The 18,430-nt window shown below is 31.9% G+C and overlaps 1 protein-coding gene and 1 long non-coding RNA gene across 2 annotated transcripts in view; one reads left to right on the top strand and one right to left on the bottom strand.

Annotated features, from left to right (window-relative positions):
- The window catches only part of LOC114331692 (uncharacterized), a 23,198-nt gene extending 13,155 nt beyond the window's left edge, over positions 1-10,043 (bottom strand). Inside the window, exon 1 of the long non-coding RNA XR_007697843.1 lies at positions 9,823-10,043. This is a non-coding gene — a long non-coding RNA (uncharacterized LOC114331692). The remainder of the gene's footprint in view (positions 1-9,822) is intronic.
- On the top strand, positions 10,034-18,430 carry LOC114331684 (uncharacterized). The gene is made up of 2 exons (XM_028281302.2): positions 10,034-10,810; positions 18,318-18,430. Exon 1 carries the CDS (start codon positions 10,068-10,070, stop codon positions 10,743-10,745), a length of 678 nt encoding a protein of 225 aa, XP_028137103.1. The 5' UTR covers positions 10,034-10,067; the 3' UTR covers positions 10,746-10,810; positions 18,318-18,430.

Here is an 18,430-nt window from a genome sequence, read left to right as displayed (position 1 = left end):
AACGATTTCTTGATATCTGATCTTATGAACGTTAATACCTAGTTGAATTTAATCTCTCCATGGTTTTTATGGATCAATTTCTCACCCACATGAATGTAAATTCGCAATAACAAAATCCTTGCCTGCATTTTCTTTTCTTCTTCTTCTTTTTCTTTTTGTATAGACATTACTGCCTGTTATTACAATGTGTCTCTAGTAAGTGGTCGTTCCATCGTTTTTGTGGTCTTCCCACTAATCGTCTTCCTATTGGGAAACCGTCTCTCGCTGTACTATTTCTTGTCATTCGGCTTACGTGGTCATTTTATTCTATTCTTCTTTTTCTGACCCAATTATTAATGTTGTCTACCTTGCATGTCCGTCGTATATCTGTACTTCTAGCTCTGTCTCAAAGAGACTTTCCATCGATTTTTCAGAGGGTTTTCATCTCCGCTGTTTCGAGCAATCTGTTTGTCCTCTCTGTGTTGGGTCGTGTTTCTGCCGCGTATGTCATTATTGGTCTGATGACTGTTTTGTAAATTCTGCTTTTCATTTCTTTTTCGATGTGTTTATTTCTCCATATTGTGTCATTCAGGCAACCTGCGGCTCTGTTTGCTCTATTCACTTGATCTTCCACTTCTGTTTAGAGCCTTCCGTAGCTAGTTAGTGTGATGCCTAGATACTTAAACTCCATCACTTGTTCTATTATCTGATTCTCTAGCTCCAATTTACATCTTATCGGATTTGCTGTTATAACCCTGCATTTTGTCTTTTTTGGGGAAACTAACATGTTAAATTTTCTGGCGGTTATGTTAAATTGGTGCAGCATACGTTGTAAAAATCATCTTCACTTTGAGAGATTAGTACTGCAACGTCTGCATAGTAGATTATTTTAAGTTGTTTTTCTTCCATTTGGTATCTTTTTTAGTTCTTACTTTTTTTATTTTTTTACCCGTGATCAGGTTGAACAATAAAGACTCAAGAAATCCCCCTGTTTTATTCCATTGCCGGCTTCAATTGGATCAGTTAGTTCATCTTCAACTTTTACTTTTATTGTATTTTTCCGGGAGGTGTTTTCGATCGTTTTAATTATTTCTAGAGGTACCTCTCTTGAGTATAAAAAATAAACAACGTCCTTTAATTTGACCATGTCAAATACTTTTTTAAGGTCGACGAAACATAAATATGCCGGTTTGTTGTATTTTTCAACTTGCCTCATTATAAATATAGCGTCAGACTGACGCCGTAGTGCATGATCTTTCCGACCTAAACACCTTGTTGTTCTTCTGCTAATGTTACAACTTAATTCAATTTGTTTCACTTTGGTTGTTAATTTTAATGTTGTGTTTAATAAGTTAATTCCTCTGTAATTCTCCGGTTCCGATTTGTCTCCTTTTTTGAAGAGGGGTATTAGGATGCTTGATCTCCATTCTTGTAGTAGGTATTCTGTTTTGTTCTATTATTTTTTGTATTAGTTTTAATAGTTGTTTAGATAAATCTTGTCCTTCGCACTTTAGGAGTTCGTTTGACATTCTGTCCTCTCCTGGAGATTTTCTATTTTTTAATTTTCTTAATGCTTCCTTTATCTCTGTCTCCTGGATGTTTATTCCCTCGTTGGTCGTAACTTCAGGTGTTGGTGGTTGATTTTCGTCGACTTTAGTAAATAGAGACCGGAAGTAGTGTGCCCATGTTTCCTTCTGAATGTGTTTCGTTTTTATTAATTCGTTCATCTCCTTTCTTTGTCCCCTGATCATTCTCCATACTTCTTTTTGTGTTCCGTAGAAGTCAAGTTCCATCTGGCATTTTTTCTTCGATAAATAATATTTCAAAAGTTACACGCGCTAGGGCGTGTATCTGGTTTTTTCTTATCTTAATTTCGCGGTAGTTTTAACGATATTTTTCTATTTTTAATCTTAACAAAAGGAAACGTCAGAACTAAAATAGTTTAGAAAATTGATTTTGCAACACAATCTGGACGATAATATATAATTATATAATTAAAAATTACGAATATAATTTAAGATATCAACTCTGATAAGCAGCTATGATACGACAAGTGTTCATAGAACCCTGTCGTACTAAAAGCCGTTATTTATTTTATTTTTTTTTTTTCATAAATTTATATAGCTACACTAAAATTTATTTGAGTATGGATTTACTGGAGAATCCTTAAAATTTCATGGACATGGCATACCTTAAAAGAAGAAGTTCTGCATAGAATAGGCAAAGAAAGAAAACTTTTTAACACAGTGAAAATTAGATAAACATTAAACCAAGGCCACCTAATGAGAAATAATAAGTACAAATATGGTCAACTTATAGTGAAAGGAAAGATCGAGGGAAAGAGAGGACTAGAAAGGAAAAGACTATCGTGGCTCAGAAACACCTCAAAATAGACAGGGTTAAATTTTGGACAGCTAATAAGAACAGCTGAAGACAGACAAAAGTTTGCAATTGTAGTATCCAACCTCCATTGAGGAGAGGGCACTGTAAGAAGAAAAAGAAGAAGAGTTTTTTGGAAAATACACCATAGTAGAGATCAGATTCGGTGAAGAAACTTTTAATGAAAATAAAGTAAAAACGAGCGAGATAGAAGAAAGTGTATCTCCCAGGCACTTCTTCTCCTTCTTCTTAGTCTTGTTCTTCCATTGTTGTTCAATTGTTGTTCCATCGTTTTCATAGTATTCCCACTGATCGTCTTTATTTTAGGGGACCATTTCTCGCTGTCCGTACCACTCTGTTTGTGTCATTGGGCTTATGTTGTCATTCCATTCTACTCTTCTGTTTCTTACCCTGTTATTAATGCTCTCCACCTAGTATATCTGTCATATATCTGTACTTCTGGCTCTGTCCCATAGTGTCTTACCATCGTTTTTTCGAAAGGTTTTCATCTACGCTGTTTCGAGCAATCTTTTGGTCCTCTCTGTGTCACGTCGTGTTTCTGTCGCGTATGTCGTAGCTAGATAGTGTGATACCTAGATATTTAACTCCATCACTTGTTCTATTATCTAACACTCCAACTCCAATTTACATCTTATTCGATTTGTTGCTATAACGATATACTTTGTCGTTTTTGAGGAAATAGTCCTGTCGTCAGGCAGTGTACAACGGCCTCCTTTATTCAGATGGACTTACCCATTTTTTTTATGTATTTTGACCCGTAGATTTTTTGGGTAACAGTTGATCCGAATGTCGATAAGATTGTTATAAACAAAGAACTTGAGAAATTATGTAACAGCGATTTTTTGCAAAACAAAACATTGTTTTGTATTTTTTGGGTCGTTCGAAGAAAAAAATGTTCTTACAAGTTTTCTAGTAGGATGCATAGTTTTCGAGATAAAGGCGGTTGAACTTTCAAAAAATAGAAAAATTGCAATTTTTGAACCCGAATAACTTTTGACTAATAAACAAAATAGCAATTCAGCATTTGAAAGTTGTAGTCAAATTATACCGGTATTGATTATTTGAATTGCTAAAAATTAATTTTAATATTGTCAAACAAAGCTATAAACAAATAGTGATTCCCGTGCCTAATGCATGCGTTTTAATGCATGCTACGTATAAATTGCCTGTTTGTAGACGCGCCTACTCGTTCGATTTTAAATGGGAAATGCATTGAAAATATCACTCAAGCACTATATATTTCGCACACCTAGTTCAATAGTGCCACAAATGCAAAACACAATATTCTCGAGAAATGAGCAAAACGTTCTGTAATAAACGCGTTTTGCCCTGTAAATAATTTATTTTGAGAATGACTGGCTCCAAAATTACAATTTAGGTAGCAAATTATACACTTATTGGCTGGATCTTATTACAATTTATTAAAAATAAAACGTTATTATTATTTTGATAGTTATGGCTATATTGCATTGTGAAGAAAGTCATTTATAAAACAATACCTAGGAGATACAGCAGCAATATAATGAAAAATTCAATTGATTTTTGCAGTTGTGACCGTATTGAATTATATCGGTTGTATTGTGGCAGTGTATATTATCGCCACATCTCTTTTGATTTTTGCAGTTGTGGCCGTATTGAACGTATTGAATTACATCGGTTGTATTGTGGCAGTGTATATTATCGCCACATCTCCCAGTTATGGCCATATTGAATTTTCAAAATCTCCAAAAACCCTACAGTGAAATACCGAAGTAACTTACTTTATACTGACTTATCCAAAACAATATTTTAGTTCAGGCTGTATTGCATTAGATGGGCCATTATATAGGCAATATTTTACAGCCTTAACCCAAAATTCGAATTTTTTGCAGTTGTGGCAAAATTGAACTATTTGTGCGATTTATAGCTTTGTTTAACAACAAAACAAAATTAATTTTTTTAGCAATGCAAATAATCCAAACCGATAGAGTTTGACTTTAACTTTCAAATACGGTAAACAGAATTGCTATTTTATTTCTAAATCAAGAGTTATTCGGGTTCAAAAATTGCAATTTTTCTATTTTTTGAAAGTTCAACCGCCTTTATCTCGAAAACTATGCATCCTACTAGAAAACTTGTAAGAACATTTTTTGCTTCGAATGACCCAAAAAATACAAAACAATGTTTTGTTTTGCAAAAAATCGCTGTTATATAATTCCTCAAGTTTTTTGTTAATAGAAAACTTATCGACATCCGGATCAATTGGTACCCAAAAAAATTGTGTTCTACGGGTCAAAATACATGAAAAAAAATCTTGGGTAAGTCCATCTAAATAAAGGAGGCCGTTGTACCCTGCCTGGCGACAGAACTAAAATTAAATGTTTAATCTTCTGGTGGTTATATTAAATTGGTGCCGTATTATATACGTTGTTAATCATCTTCACTTTGGGAGATTAGTGGATATTGCATTATCTGCACAGCAAATTTTTTAAAGTTGATTTGGTCCCATTGGGATCCTTGATTAGTTCTTACTTTTTCTATTATTTCACCCACGGTAAGGTTGAAAAATACATGACTCAAGGAATCCCCCTGTCTTATTCCATTGCCAGCTTCAATTAGGTCAGTTAGTTCATCTTCTACTTATACTTTTATTGTGTTGTTCTGGTAGATGTTTTCGATCGTTTTAATTATTCTAGAGGTACCTCTTTAGAATATTAACAAACGGATAACGTCTTTAAGTTTGAACTTGTCACGAAATATAAATATGGCGGGTTGTTTCATTTTAACGATTCCTCATGTGCGGAGCGATATAGCACTGGAGAAATCAATGCTTGAACAAAGCATGTATTTAGAAGTACACTAAGACGTAAATAAGTTCGCAGACGAACCAGTGTCGAAAACATTACCGAACGTAATACAAGGCAAAATAAAGCATCACCAAGGTGATGCGAGAAATTGTTAGTAAAATTTGGTCTGAGGAGCAAATGCCTTAATGTGTTTAGTTACACAAAAAGGCAAACCAACTGAAATGCAATAATTACTGCGGAATAACTCTCCTAAATACAGCATACAAGATATTGTCAAATATTTTACACGAGAGATTAAACCCTTATACTGAAAAGTTTCTAGGGGAGTATCAGGCAGGTTTCAGGTGTGGACGTTCAACCATTAACCAGATCTTTACACTACGACAAATCCTCGAAAAGGCATAAGAGTTTAACATAGGTGTGTACAATATTTTTGTCGATTTTAGAGCGGCATATTTATGACAGTGTGTTAAGGCCAAGTCTTTACAACGCTGTGAATAAGTTAGGAATTGCAAAAAAACTCATATGTTTGATAAAAGTGACAATGGCGAAGATCCTATCAGCAGTAAAAATTCAAAACGACTCGTCAACCCCATTTGAAATACATAGGGGTTAAGGCAAAGAGATGCGCTGGTGTGTCAGTTTTTTAATGTAGCCTTAGAAAAAGTTGTATAAGTCGATAATTTAGAGAGCAGGGAAACAATATTTAATAGATCAATCAAAATTCTAGCATATGAAGACGATGTGGACATTATAACAAGATATATAATAATAATTTTTAATCGATTTAAAGCCTTGAAAATGGCCATTATCGCATTTTTCAAATTTCTAATCGCATACAACTCGACAACAATCAATTTTAGACAAAAAATGACAGAGCTTTTTGGTCAGCATAACCCAATTTATCTAAAAAAATTTGTTTGAAATGAAAAAATTATTTTTGTGAATTTGTTTAAAAATAATTGTTTAAACAATTTTTAGACCACTGCACCGCCCGGCACCCTGTGGATATGTTATAAGGACCTCGTTTTGAGTAAGTTTGTGCAAAAAAATTAAATCGGAAGAATTTCGCTAGCGGGGACGACGATACAGCCCGGTCTAATACGTTTGGTGGAAAAGATATTATCAGTAGTAATTGCACAAGAGCTCTGAAATTATTGAATTATTCCCGAGTGACACTTTGACAGTTTTAATTTCACGAGCCGAAGGCGAGTGAAATTATGTCAAAGTGTCACGAGAGCAAAAATTCTATATTAATTTCAGAGGTCGAGTGCAATTTGTTGCGATTATTTCATGAATAAAACTGTTCAAAACCAAAATTTTATTGTAATTTATTTATGTAAGTACCATTAAACACACAGTTTTTATAAATATTTGACGATTGAAAGTCATCACTTTTATAATTTTTAAAACATTAATTGTCATTAATGTCACTGAATGTATTTTTTCGTAGCAACGAAGGGCATCTGACGTAATATACTTAACGACGGGAGATTATCAAAAATTATCAAAAGCATTTTTGACACTGTATTATTAAATTGTGAGGTATTCTAGTACTAAAAAGTACTCTTGCTTTAAGTCGGTAGGACAAACGGATTTCTAGAAAAATCGATTTGAAAAATTTTCGTTTTCGGAATTTGAAAAAAAAATTAAAAATAAAAAAAATGGTGTATTTTACCAACTTATAGCAAGAGTAGTTTTTAGTACCAGAATACCTCATAACTTAATAATCTAGAGTAAAAAATGCTTAAAAATTAAAGACAAGAATGTTATGCCATAAAATAACCGTTGACCTACCCAAAACGGACTCATATGACCCGTACTAGAAATTCGTAATAAATGAAATCGAGTCATCCCTGAAATATAAACAAACGTACCAGTTTTCGGATTTCTAAATAGTTTTTTTTAAATTTTTTTTGGAAATAAAAAAAAAGAAAAATTTTCAAATCGATTTTTCTAGAAGACGGTGTATCCTATCGACTTACAACACGAGTACCTTTTAGTTGTAAAATATCTCACAATTTAATAATCCAGTCAAAAATGCTTAAAAGTTAGAGATAAAAAATTTATGCGATAAAATAACTGCTGCCCTACCCAAAGCGGACGCCTATGACCGGTACTAGAAATTCGCAATTCATGGAATCGATTTATCTCTGGAAGATAAATATGTGTTCCAATTATCGTTTTTCTTAATAAAAGCGTTCTGGAGTTATTTAAGAAAAACTAATTACAAGACCCCACCTTCAAAGAGCTCCAGCTCCCTTAGGAAGCATTTTCGGACTAGGTGATTTGGGTTAAATTCTCTTAAAATTATCTGAGGAACGTCCTGTCTTCGTTTGTCGGTAGAGTTTCTGGACACCCTGTATAATGCAATCATTCAAATATGTCCGAACATTGAAATACATGGTTGTAGATTTCACCTACTAGTCCAGAAAGCCACTGCGCATCCGCTAGGAAAAATATTCTAATTCGGATTCTTTGCACAATCTTACTCAAAAAGGACTCCTTTTAACAAATTTGCATGTTGCCAGGACCAAAAAGTGGTCAAAAATTTTTTAAACGTTTTTTTTTTGTTTTTTTCCTAAAATTATTTTTTTTGCGTGGAAAAAAGTTTTTTTAGGTTTTTTGGATCATTCCAAAGAGAAAAGGTCTTTAGTGACTTTTCTCTAAAAATGATAGTTTTTGACATATAAGCGATTAAAAATTGAAAAATTGCGAAATCGGCCAATTTTAACCCTCAAAAACTATGTGAAAAGCTGAAAATTTGAATGTTGCCAAGGTAGGTAGATATTCTTTAAACATCGGTTGATGAAATCCCGAAGAGTTTTTTGCAATATAATATTTAAAACTCATTTGTTTTTTAATTGCTAATCAAGCGTGCACGACACTATTTTCCACCGACAGTATGCTGCAAATGAAAGGAATAAATTCGTTATTTCGTAAACCGGCGACTTTAAGGGAAAATCCCGAAACAGGTCGATTTTTAATTTTAAAATATGGTATTGTGGCATATATGATATACTAGTGACGTCATCCATCTGGACGGGATGACGTAATCGATGATTTTTTTAAATGAGAATAGGGGTCGTGTGTTAGCTCATTTGAAAGGTTCTTAAATTCTCTATTCAGTAATATAAACATTTACAAAATTATTTATACAGTGTGTCCAAAAAATTTTTATTAAATTAAATTATTTGACAAAAAAAGAAGTAGAAGGACACCCTGTGTAAAAAATTATGTAAATGTTTACATTACTTGATGGAGCATTTAAGAACCACGCCCAACGTCATCACGCCCAGACGGATGACGTCACTAGTATACCATATATGCCACAATATCATAACTTAAAAATAAAAATCAACCTGTTTCGGGATTTTTCCTTAAAGTCGCCGATTTTCGAAATAACGAATTTATTCCTTTCATTTGCACCATACTGTCGGTGGAAAATAGTGTCGCGCACGCTTGATTCGCAATTAAAAAACAAAGGAGTTTTGAATATTGTATTGCAAAAAACTCTTCAGGATTTCATCAATCGATGTTTAAAGAATATCTACCTACCTTGGCAACATTCAAATTTTCAGTTTTTCACATAGTCTTTGAGGGTTAAAAATGGCCGATTTCGCAATTTTTCAATTTTTAATCGCTTATATGTCAAAAACTATCATTTTTAGAAAAAAGTCACTAAAGACCTTTTCTGTTTGGAATGATCCAAAAAACCTAAAAAAAACTTTTTTTCATGCAATAAAAATAATTATAGGAAAAAAACAAAAAAAAACATTTAAAAAATTTTTGACCACCTTTTGGTCCTGGCAACATGGAAATTTGTTAAAAGGAGTCCTTTTTGAGTAAGATTGTGCAAAAAATCTTAATTAGAATATTTTTCCTAGCGGATGCGCAGTGGCTTTCTGGACTATACACCAAGCTTGTGGTATGTAGTGTAGAAAAATTCAGTCTCTTAACATCAGAATATACGAATGATTCTGAAGTAGGCAAGTAGTTCAAACATAATTTTGGCCTTACATATATAAAACCAGAAGACGTATTAGATTGTCTTGTGTTTGATTTAATGCCATGCAAACCAGAAAATAAAATTTTAGATAGATACGCTGTGTATTTAGTTGAAACTTATACAGACGAAGACGAAAATGCCATATTCTCCCCATATTTGTGGGCAGAGGAAAGTTCTTCTGTTATTCCTATTACGAATGCTTGCGAATCTTTTCATTCGCATTTAAATTCCTCGTTTTATAATACGCATCCATTTATACTATATTTCCTTAGAAAAAGTTAAAGAATATCAAGTAGATAAGTGTGTAAAAATTTAAAATTTGCATATTGCAAAACCTATCAAAGATAAACAAGTAAAACTGAAATTGAAAAATGTAGAAAATTTAATAATATGGTATCAATCTTATCAAATGACTAGAATGGATTTTTTAAAGTGTGTCTCTTATTATAAGAAGTAAATATTAAATAATAATTTATACGTTTTACATATTTATTATCTATATTATAAACTATTATTATAATCTAAGGAAATTGATGTCTTGTATTCGGATTTCGGATGCTTTCATAATAAATAGACATTCTTAAATTACTTACACCTATATTTTTATTTGATTATATACCTCAGTAAGTTGGTGAGGAAAATACCTACCAGATTAATACGAACCCTTAAATTTGGTGAGGAAAATACCTGTCGGATTATATAGTTTTACTTGTTGATGAGGAATTTACCTCCGCCCCGAAAATGTGATGGGTTTCGACGCCGAACTCTAGGTATTTTTCAATTCAAATAAACGGTTATTTATTAAACCGCCTACGACACTGTTTTATCTTTCCTCTTTGATAAGATGTAAACTATTTAAGAAGAAACTCAATGTTCGAAAGCAACAGTTCATCATGAGTCGATTAATACTTCAGTCGTTGCTGGTTACCTTCTTGTTGTTCCAAACAATTTCGGCGCAACCCTACCTACCCCAATATTGGAAAAGAGCAGCAGATGTAGGCGTAAATCATGGTTTAGAAAAGCGAGATGCATCATGGTGGAATGAACATGTAGTAGAACATCCGACATATTATGTTAAAAGAGCAGCAGATGTAGGCGTAAATCATGGTTTAGACAAGCGAGATGCATCATGGTGGAATGAACATGTAGTAGAACATCCGACATATTATGTTAAAAGAGCAGCAGATGTAGGCGTAAATCATGGTTTAGACAAGCGAGATGCATCATGGTGGAATGAACATGTAGTAGAACATCCTACATATTATGTTAAAAGAGCAGCAGATGTAGGCGTAAATCATGGTTTAGACAAGCGAGATGCATCATGGTGGAATGAACATGTAGTAGAACATCCGACATATTATGTTAAAAGAGCAGCAGATGAAGGCGTAAATCATGGTTGGATATACGACGATGAACGTTTAGATAAGCGAAAGGCTGTCAACCGTGACTGGATAAATAACGAACAGATTTTATTGAAGCGAGATGCCAAATTGGCAGTGTCAAGGTCTGGTGGATGGCGTGAGGTCAAGAGAAGTCCCTCTATGACTTACATCCCTTTAGGTGCTAGATAGAGAAGTCCGCAACTAGGCCTCCTGCGACAGGTCATGAGTCATATACCTTGGAATCAATAAGAAGTGTAAGTACATGTATTATTTATTTTCAAACTTTATCATTTTTACTGAGAGTAAGCCGCTTGTTTAACCAATTATACTTTAAAATATGTTTACTTTGACGTGTAGCTTACAATTTCGGAAATCGTTTTACAATAATTCATAATTAATATTTACATAATTTATTTTATGTATTGTTAGTGTGTCCAACTCCAATTCAGTCGAATTCGGGACAATGCTGAAAAAAATACCTAAAATCCGGGACTTTTCATTGAAAATCGGGCCATTTGTTTTACATAAGTATAGTACTTATTGATATCATCATTTTATTGATTATTTAACATTTTTATAATTATTATTTTTAAACAATATTAAAATTTTTTTAACAGGATGGCAGGATGGGTTGTAATGATTATTTCATTCATAGGAGATTCTGATTAATAGAAAGCTACAGAAATAAAAATTAAACTGATAATTTTTGATAATATCCCGTCGTCAAGTATATTACGTCAGATGCCCTTCGTTGCTACGAAAAAATAATATTGCTACGACAATTAATGTTTTAAAAATTATAAAAGTGATGACTTTCAACCGTCAAATATTTATAACAACTGTGTGTTTAATTGTACTAATTTGTACTTAAATTAAATAAATTACAATAAAATTTTGGTTTTGAACAGTTTTATTCATGAAATAATCGCAACAAATTGAACTCGATCTCTAAAATTATTATCGAATTTTTGCCCTCGTGACACTTTGACAAAATTAAAACTGTCAAAGTGCCACTCGGGAAAAATTCGATAATTTTAGAGCTCTTGTGCAATTACTACTGATAATTACATTTTTGTTAATTTTTAGACAAGGCGAAAACGGCGAGTTCGAAGGGAAAAATATTCCCATGAGATTTTTTTGCATAATCACATTCGTGAGACATCCCAGAATAAGGTTCAAGAAGTCGCCCATGTGAAAAGTGGGCCAATTTTTTTTTAACAATTTTTTTTTAATCAATTTGCAACAATCAATATTTTTGGCCTGAACAATTTTTTCTTTAATTTTTTGGATCATTCTGGACAAAAAAGGTCTCTTATAATTTTTCTCTAAAGTTGATCGTTTTCGACTTATAAGCAATTTAAAATTGAAAAAAAAACGAAAAATGGCGATTTTCAAGGCTTAATAACTCGGTTAAAAGTTATTATTATGAAAGTCAGTATATGACTAAATCAAAGTTTAAAGCCCCCCCTACAAGATCCTGAAGAAATTTTTGTCATTATTTTATTACTAAGCTGTTATTTTTACGTAATAATAATAAGCGCCATGCATGTGTGCGGGGCTGTAAATGGTGAGTGCGAGTGAGAAGCCATTCCAGCAGTCCAATTGTGCATCTTACTTGCACTCACATTTACAGCAGCGTCAATACAATCTAACCACTCATTGTTATTAATTAAAAATAGCAGCTTGGTAGTAAATTAATGACACAGATTTCTTCAGGATCATGTAGCGGCGACTTTAAACTTTGATTTAGTCACTTTCTGACTTTCAAAATAATAATTTTTGACCGAGTTATTAAGTCTTAAAAATAGCCATTTTCGCGTTTTTCAAATTTTAACTTGCTTATAACTCGAAAAAGGTCAACTTTAGAGAAAAATTATAAGAGACCTTTTTTGTCTAGAATGGTCCAAAAAACCTAAATAAAATTAGTCCGGGCCAAAAATATTGATTTTTCTAATTTGATTAAAAAAAATTGCTAAAAAAAAAATTGGCCCACTTTTCTCGTGGGCGACTTCTTGAACCTTATTCTGGGATGTCTCACGAATGTGATTATGCAAAAATATCTCATGGGAATATTTTTCCCAACGAACCCGCCGTTTCCGCCTTGTCTATTTGACGTTTCAAACAAATTAGAAAATCAACTGATGTTGAATTTCCATGTAAATAGAACCTTAGGTTAATATAAAAATATAATTATCATTATTTGATATTCATGTTTTTGAATCTTCTTTTCAGAAGACGATAATTAAAATACAGAAACGGGAAAAAGTCCAGAGTTTGAGTTTCCGTAGAACTATAGTATCACGATATAAAATGCATGCGTTTTGAATGTGGTATTCGTATTACACGAAATTGTCGACTTTTTTTCGTCCAACCAATTCAATTTGATGTGAATTCTTAGAAGAATAATGTATTCAAAATTTCAAAACACAATTTTACCAAAACGTTGAAAATTAGGATGGCCCGGAAGCCTTGTCCGGGACGCCGGGACACGACTTCGTAATTCGGGCCATGTCCCGGATTTTTCGGGCTAGTTGGTCACACTATGTATTGTATACCTTTGTTTTTTTAAGAAGTTTTATTTTATTAATTAGTCTAATTTTTTAGTGCATATATGTTTCTGTTGGTTTTAATTTTTGTTATAAATGCTATAGCTAAATAATATGGTAACACCTTCACTCAGCTGGTTTCTTGTTTGGGCTTGGGCAGTTGAATTTTCATGTATAAAAATAGTATTATCAATTTTTTAACTCCCTGGGTAGCCTAAGGCAAAAAAGTGTTTTTTGTTTACAAAAAATGCCTGCGCAAACTTTTGCTCTAAAATATCTAAAAAAAATCGAGAATTCATTTTTTTGTCCTCATTTTCACATTCAGACAGATTTGCCATTTCTTCTTCTGCCTACTTTATAATATAATATAAACAGGCTCAATGCCTGTTTAACTTCGGTTTTTAGCCTCAATTTTCCTCGGACCTTCCAATGATCTTCTTCCATTTGGCGATTTTTGTCTTGCTATTCGTACTATTTTACTTTCTGTAATTCTTTCTATGTGTTGAATCCATTATATTTTTCTTCTTTTGCTCCACATGTTTATTTCTTTTATACTACATCTCGCTCATATTTCCTCACTTCTTACTCTGTCTCTTAGAGTTTGGTTTGTTATTTGTCGTAAGACTTTCATTTCTGCTGTTTCCAGCAGTCTTTGTGTATTCGCTGTATCTACTCTTGTTTTCACTGTGTACATCATTATCGGTTTTATTGTTGTTAGTTATATCCCGGTTTTAGTTTCCGCTGGGCGGTACTTGTTTCTCCAGATTGTGTTGTTGAGGCATCGTGTTGCTCTGTTCGAAATATTTACTTGTTTTTGTACTTTTGCTTCCACTTTTCCGTAGCTTGACAATTTTATTCCCAAGAACTCCGTTTCCATCACTTGCTCTATGATTTTGTTTTTACGACCAGTTTACGTCGTCTCGGTTCCACTGATATCACTATCGATTAAGTTTTCTCGGCTTCGAATTCTTTAATTATTAATCTTTGTAGGTATTCTTGATTTTCGGCTGTTATTAGGACGTCGTCGGCATATCATATTATCTTTATTTCGTTTTATCCCTATTTGCCATTTTCTCTACGAAAAATCCTTAAAATTCGAAAAACCCTAATTTTTTAAATCTTTTCTCATGTTTTTAGAACATAAACTTAAATTTGTGTGAATAAATATCAATTTTTGATAAATTTATTTTGTTATTTCTAGTACAGTAGTCCAGGGCGCGTCGGTTTTGAGATGGACGTTGAGAGGTGACTCAAATTTTTTTGCAGAAATTGCTTGAAAATAAATCAAATAATAATATTTGAGTTATCCTCCCTCTCAAAAAGGTCCGGAACATTGTTTAAATAATAAAAATGTCAAAAAATTAAGGAAAAATTCGATTTTTTTCTTCGTTTTTTGATTATAACTTTAAAAGTATTCATTTTCGAGAAAAGTTGTACTGACATAAAAGTTGCGTAATTAAATTTTATACAACACGAAATTGGTTAAAAATTTAAAAAATAGTCACCCTAGTTGCAAAATAGCAATAATTGCGAAAAACCATACAAAAACAAGTATTGGCATTTTACGTCTTTCAACCATTTATGCTACACTTAGGACCTTCATATTTCACCCAGAAAAACTATATGATACAGTAAAATGATACTCTAAATTTCATTAAGATCGGTGTAATACATTTTGCGAAATAAATTTTGCAATCCAGCTTTCGCAAAAAAAATTCATTTTTTCAAAATGTAACAGGACTTAAAATAAAGCAGACAGCAAGTTGAAATTATTTTTGCTTATAGAAGTGTACTGTACCTTTCATTTCCAATTTGCAAAATTAAAATCGATTAATTACCACGGCGTCAGGAAATTTTTTAAATAAACAATAATTTTTGGTGCTACGCGCACGACAGCGGTGTTCGATTCACACAAGTTGATTTCCACCAAAATTTCTTCCCATCTTTATCTAATATATTATTTCCTTACTCTATATTTTGTTGTATTTTAATATTTTAATTCCACAAAAATCAAACTAATTTTATTATTGTTTATGAAATATTATTTAAAAAATTGCATATATTTAAAAATAATAAACTTATATTTTTTAAGTTAAAATATATGAACAAAGAAAGTTTTTGCTAATAAAAGTGTTATTTCCAAGGATAGAGTATGTGTTTTTATTTTGCAATAAACAAATTTATTTATTTATATCGAAATTTAATAAAAATTAAAATGTATCAATCATTATCAAAGGTCATTGGAATGCCCAATCAGAGGAAACTATCCGCTGTCCTGCGCGTAGCACCAATAATTAATGTTTATTTAAAAATATTCCTGACGCCGTGGTGTTAATCGATTTTAATTTTGCAAAATTGAAAATGAAAGATACAGTAGACTTCTATAAGCAAAAAAAAAATTCAACTTGCTATCTGCTTTACTTTCAGTCCTGTAACATTTTCAAAAAATGAATTTTTTTGGCGAAAGCTGGATTTCAAAATTTATTTTGCCAAATCTATTGAACCGATCTTAATGAAATTTACAGTAATATTTTATCGTATCATAAATTTTTTGTGGGTGAAATATGAAGGTCCTAAGTGTAGCATAAATGGTTGAAAAACGTAAAATGCGAATACTTTTTTTTGGTATGGTTTTTTCGTAATTATTGCTATTTTTCAACAAGGGTGACTATTTTTTAAATTTTTAACCAATTCTATATTGTACGAAATATAATTACGCAACTTTTATGTTAGTACAACTTTTCTCGGAAATGAATACTTTTAAAGTTATAATCAAAAAACGAAGAAAAAAATCGAATTTCTCCATAATTTTTTGACAATTTGATTATTTAAACAATGTTCCGGACCTTTTTGAGAGGGAGGATAACTCAAATATTATTATTTGACTTATTTTCAAGCAATTTCTGCAAAAAAATTTGAGTCACCTCTCAACGTCCAAATGTACTAATATTTTTACAGATGCGCCCTGGTCTATAGGGACCAGGTTCGACATTTTCAGACCATAACATGATCATCTTCGACTGTTCCCTAGGTAGTACTTTCCTTTTTAGAAAACCCATCATTTTGACGCCGTTTTTTCAGGTTCACACTTGCTATTTTTAAGTCACATTAGTTCTGCTCTTTCCAGATGTTGTAATCAGTGTCCTTCGTCATATTTATATTTATTTGTATTTCTATACATAGTCGATATACAGGGTGTAACAAAAATACAGGTCATAAATTTAATAACATATTCTGGGACTAAAAATAGTTCGATTGAACCTAACTTACCTTAGTACAAATGTGCACATAAAAAAAGTTACAGCTCTTTGAAGTTACAAAATGAAAATCGATTTTTTCCAATATATCGAAAACTATTAGAGATCTTTTATTGAAAATATACATGTAGCATTCTTATGGTAGTAGTATCTTAAGAAAAAATTATAGTGAAATTTGGACACCCCATAAAAATTTTATGGGGGTTTTGTTCCTTTAAACCCCCCCAAACTTTTGTGTACGTTCTAATTTAATTATTATTGTAGTACCATTAGTTAAACACAATATTTTAAAAACTTTTTTGCCTCTTAGTACTTTTTCGAAAAGTCATTTTTTATCGAGATATTTTGAATATTTGTCAAATCCACCACATATTTGTATATGGCTAAGTACGATTATGCAGACTAGGAAATAATATGAAAATTTATTTATGATTTACATTTTTGGGTATATTTTGAACCATAGTAAAAAAGCAGTAATATCTCGATAAAAAGTGCCTTATCGAAAAAATACAAAGAGACAAAAAAGTTTTAAAAACACTGTGTTTAACTAATGGTACCGCAGTAAAAGTTTAATTGGAACATACACAAACATTTGGGGGGTTTAAAGAAACAAAACCCCCATACAATTTTTTGTAAACATATTAAAAAAGAAGCCACAACTCGATCAAAACGGCCTTATCAAAAAAATATTAAGAGGCAAAAAAGTTTCACAAATATTGAATTTAACTAATGGTACCACAATAATAATTTAATTGGAACGTACACAAAAGTTTGGGGGGTTTAAGGGGACCAAACCCCCATAAAATTTTTATGGGGTGCACAAATTTCACTATAATTCTTTTTTAAGATGTTCCTGCAATAAGAGTGCCACACGTCCATTTTCAATAAAAAATCTCTAATAGTTTTCGATATATTCGAAAAAATCGATTTTCATTTTGTAACTTCAAAGGGCTGTAACTTTTTTTATGTGCATATTTGTACTAAGGTAAATTAGGTTCATTCGAACTATTTTTGGTCTCAGAATATGTGATTTAATTTATGACCTGTATTTTCGTTACACCCTGTAGTATCACACATACGGTGTATACAGAGTTGGCCAAAGAAAACAGTCCACCTCGATATTTGGTAGTATTTATTAAAATTTAAGCAAATGACGAAACGTCGATTTTTGATCTAGGGGTGACATATTTTTACTGTTCATACATTTGTCATTTGTCAATATTTTAATTAAATTAATTGGCACAAAGAAAACAATTGATGAAATTTATTTTAAATTTATTTAGATTCTACTGCTGTCACAAAACAGAAAAATAATGGTTTTTGATAAATAAACAATGCCTTTTGCTTAATTTCAAAATTCAAGTTGCCAGCCATCTGCCTCTTGGTTGGTTGAATATTGAATTATTGCGCAACACAATATTTATTTGTCACCTAAATATTTTTCTCCGTTTGCTGTCAGTAGTAGAATGTATTTTGAGTTAAATAAATTGCATACACTCTTCTTCGGTGTCAATTAATTTAGTTAAAAATAAGTTTTCTTGGACACCTGTATAAATAAATATATCAATGTTAATATTAGTGAATAGAAAATTGAATAACATTTCAAAAGGGGTAACACACGGCCCCTATTCCCTATTTACAAATAAGGGGTGGGGGAAATGGACGGGAGGGGGTTGCCAAATGACAGATGTATGTACCGTAAAAATGTGTCACCCTCAGATCAAAAAACCGGCCTGTTTCTTCATTTCCTTAAAATCTAATAAATGCTGCCAAATATCGAGATAAACTATTTTCTTTGGTCCACTCTGTATATTGTGCTTTATAATATTAAATATTCTGCGACTATTGAACTGTGAGTAATACTTATGTCATTAAGTCAACCTATAGACGAATAAATTTATTATGTATTTTAATTAGTTGGTATAGATTTTAATTATAACTTTTCCTTTTTTTTTCAGGTTTCTGGAAATTTCTGTAAATTTAGATGAGCCTATTATAGAATAAAATTACTGTAATTATGTATCTGAAAATATAAACATATTTTATCTAATAATAAAACACTGAAAACGTT

The sequence above is a fragment of the Diabrotica virgifera genome, chromosome 4 (assembly GCF_917563875.1).
Source record: "Diabrotica virgifera virgifera chromosome 4, PGI_DIABVI_V3a".
Classification (NCBI taxonomy): Eukaryota; Metazoa; Arthropoda; class Insecta; order Coleoptera; family Chrysomelidae; genus Diabrotica; species Diabrotica virgifera.
This window is presented reverse-complemented; position numbering and strand designations above follow the sequence as displayed.

Bases quoted from the DNA above. Each gene is read 5' to 3' on its own strand.
- LOC114331684 (XM_028281302.2), top strand. From the start codon at position 10,068: ATGAGTCGATTAATACTTCAGTCGTTGCTGGTTACCTTCTTGTTGTTC.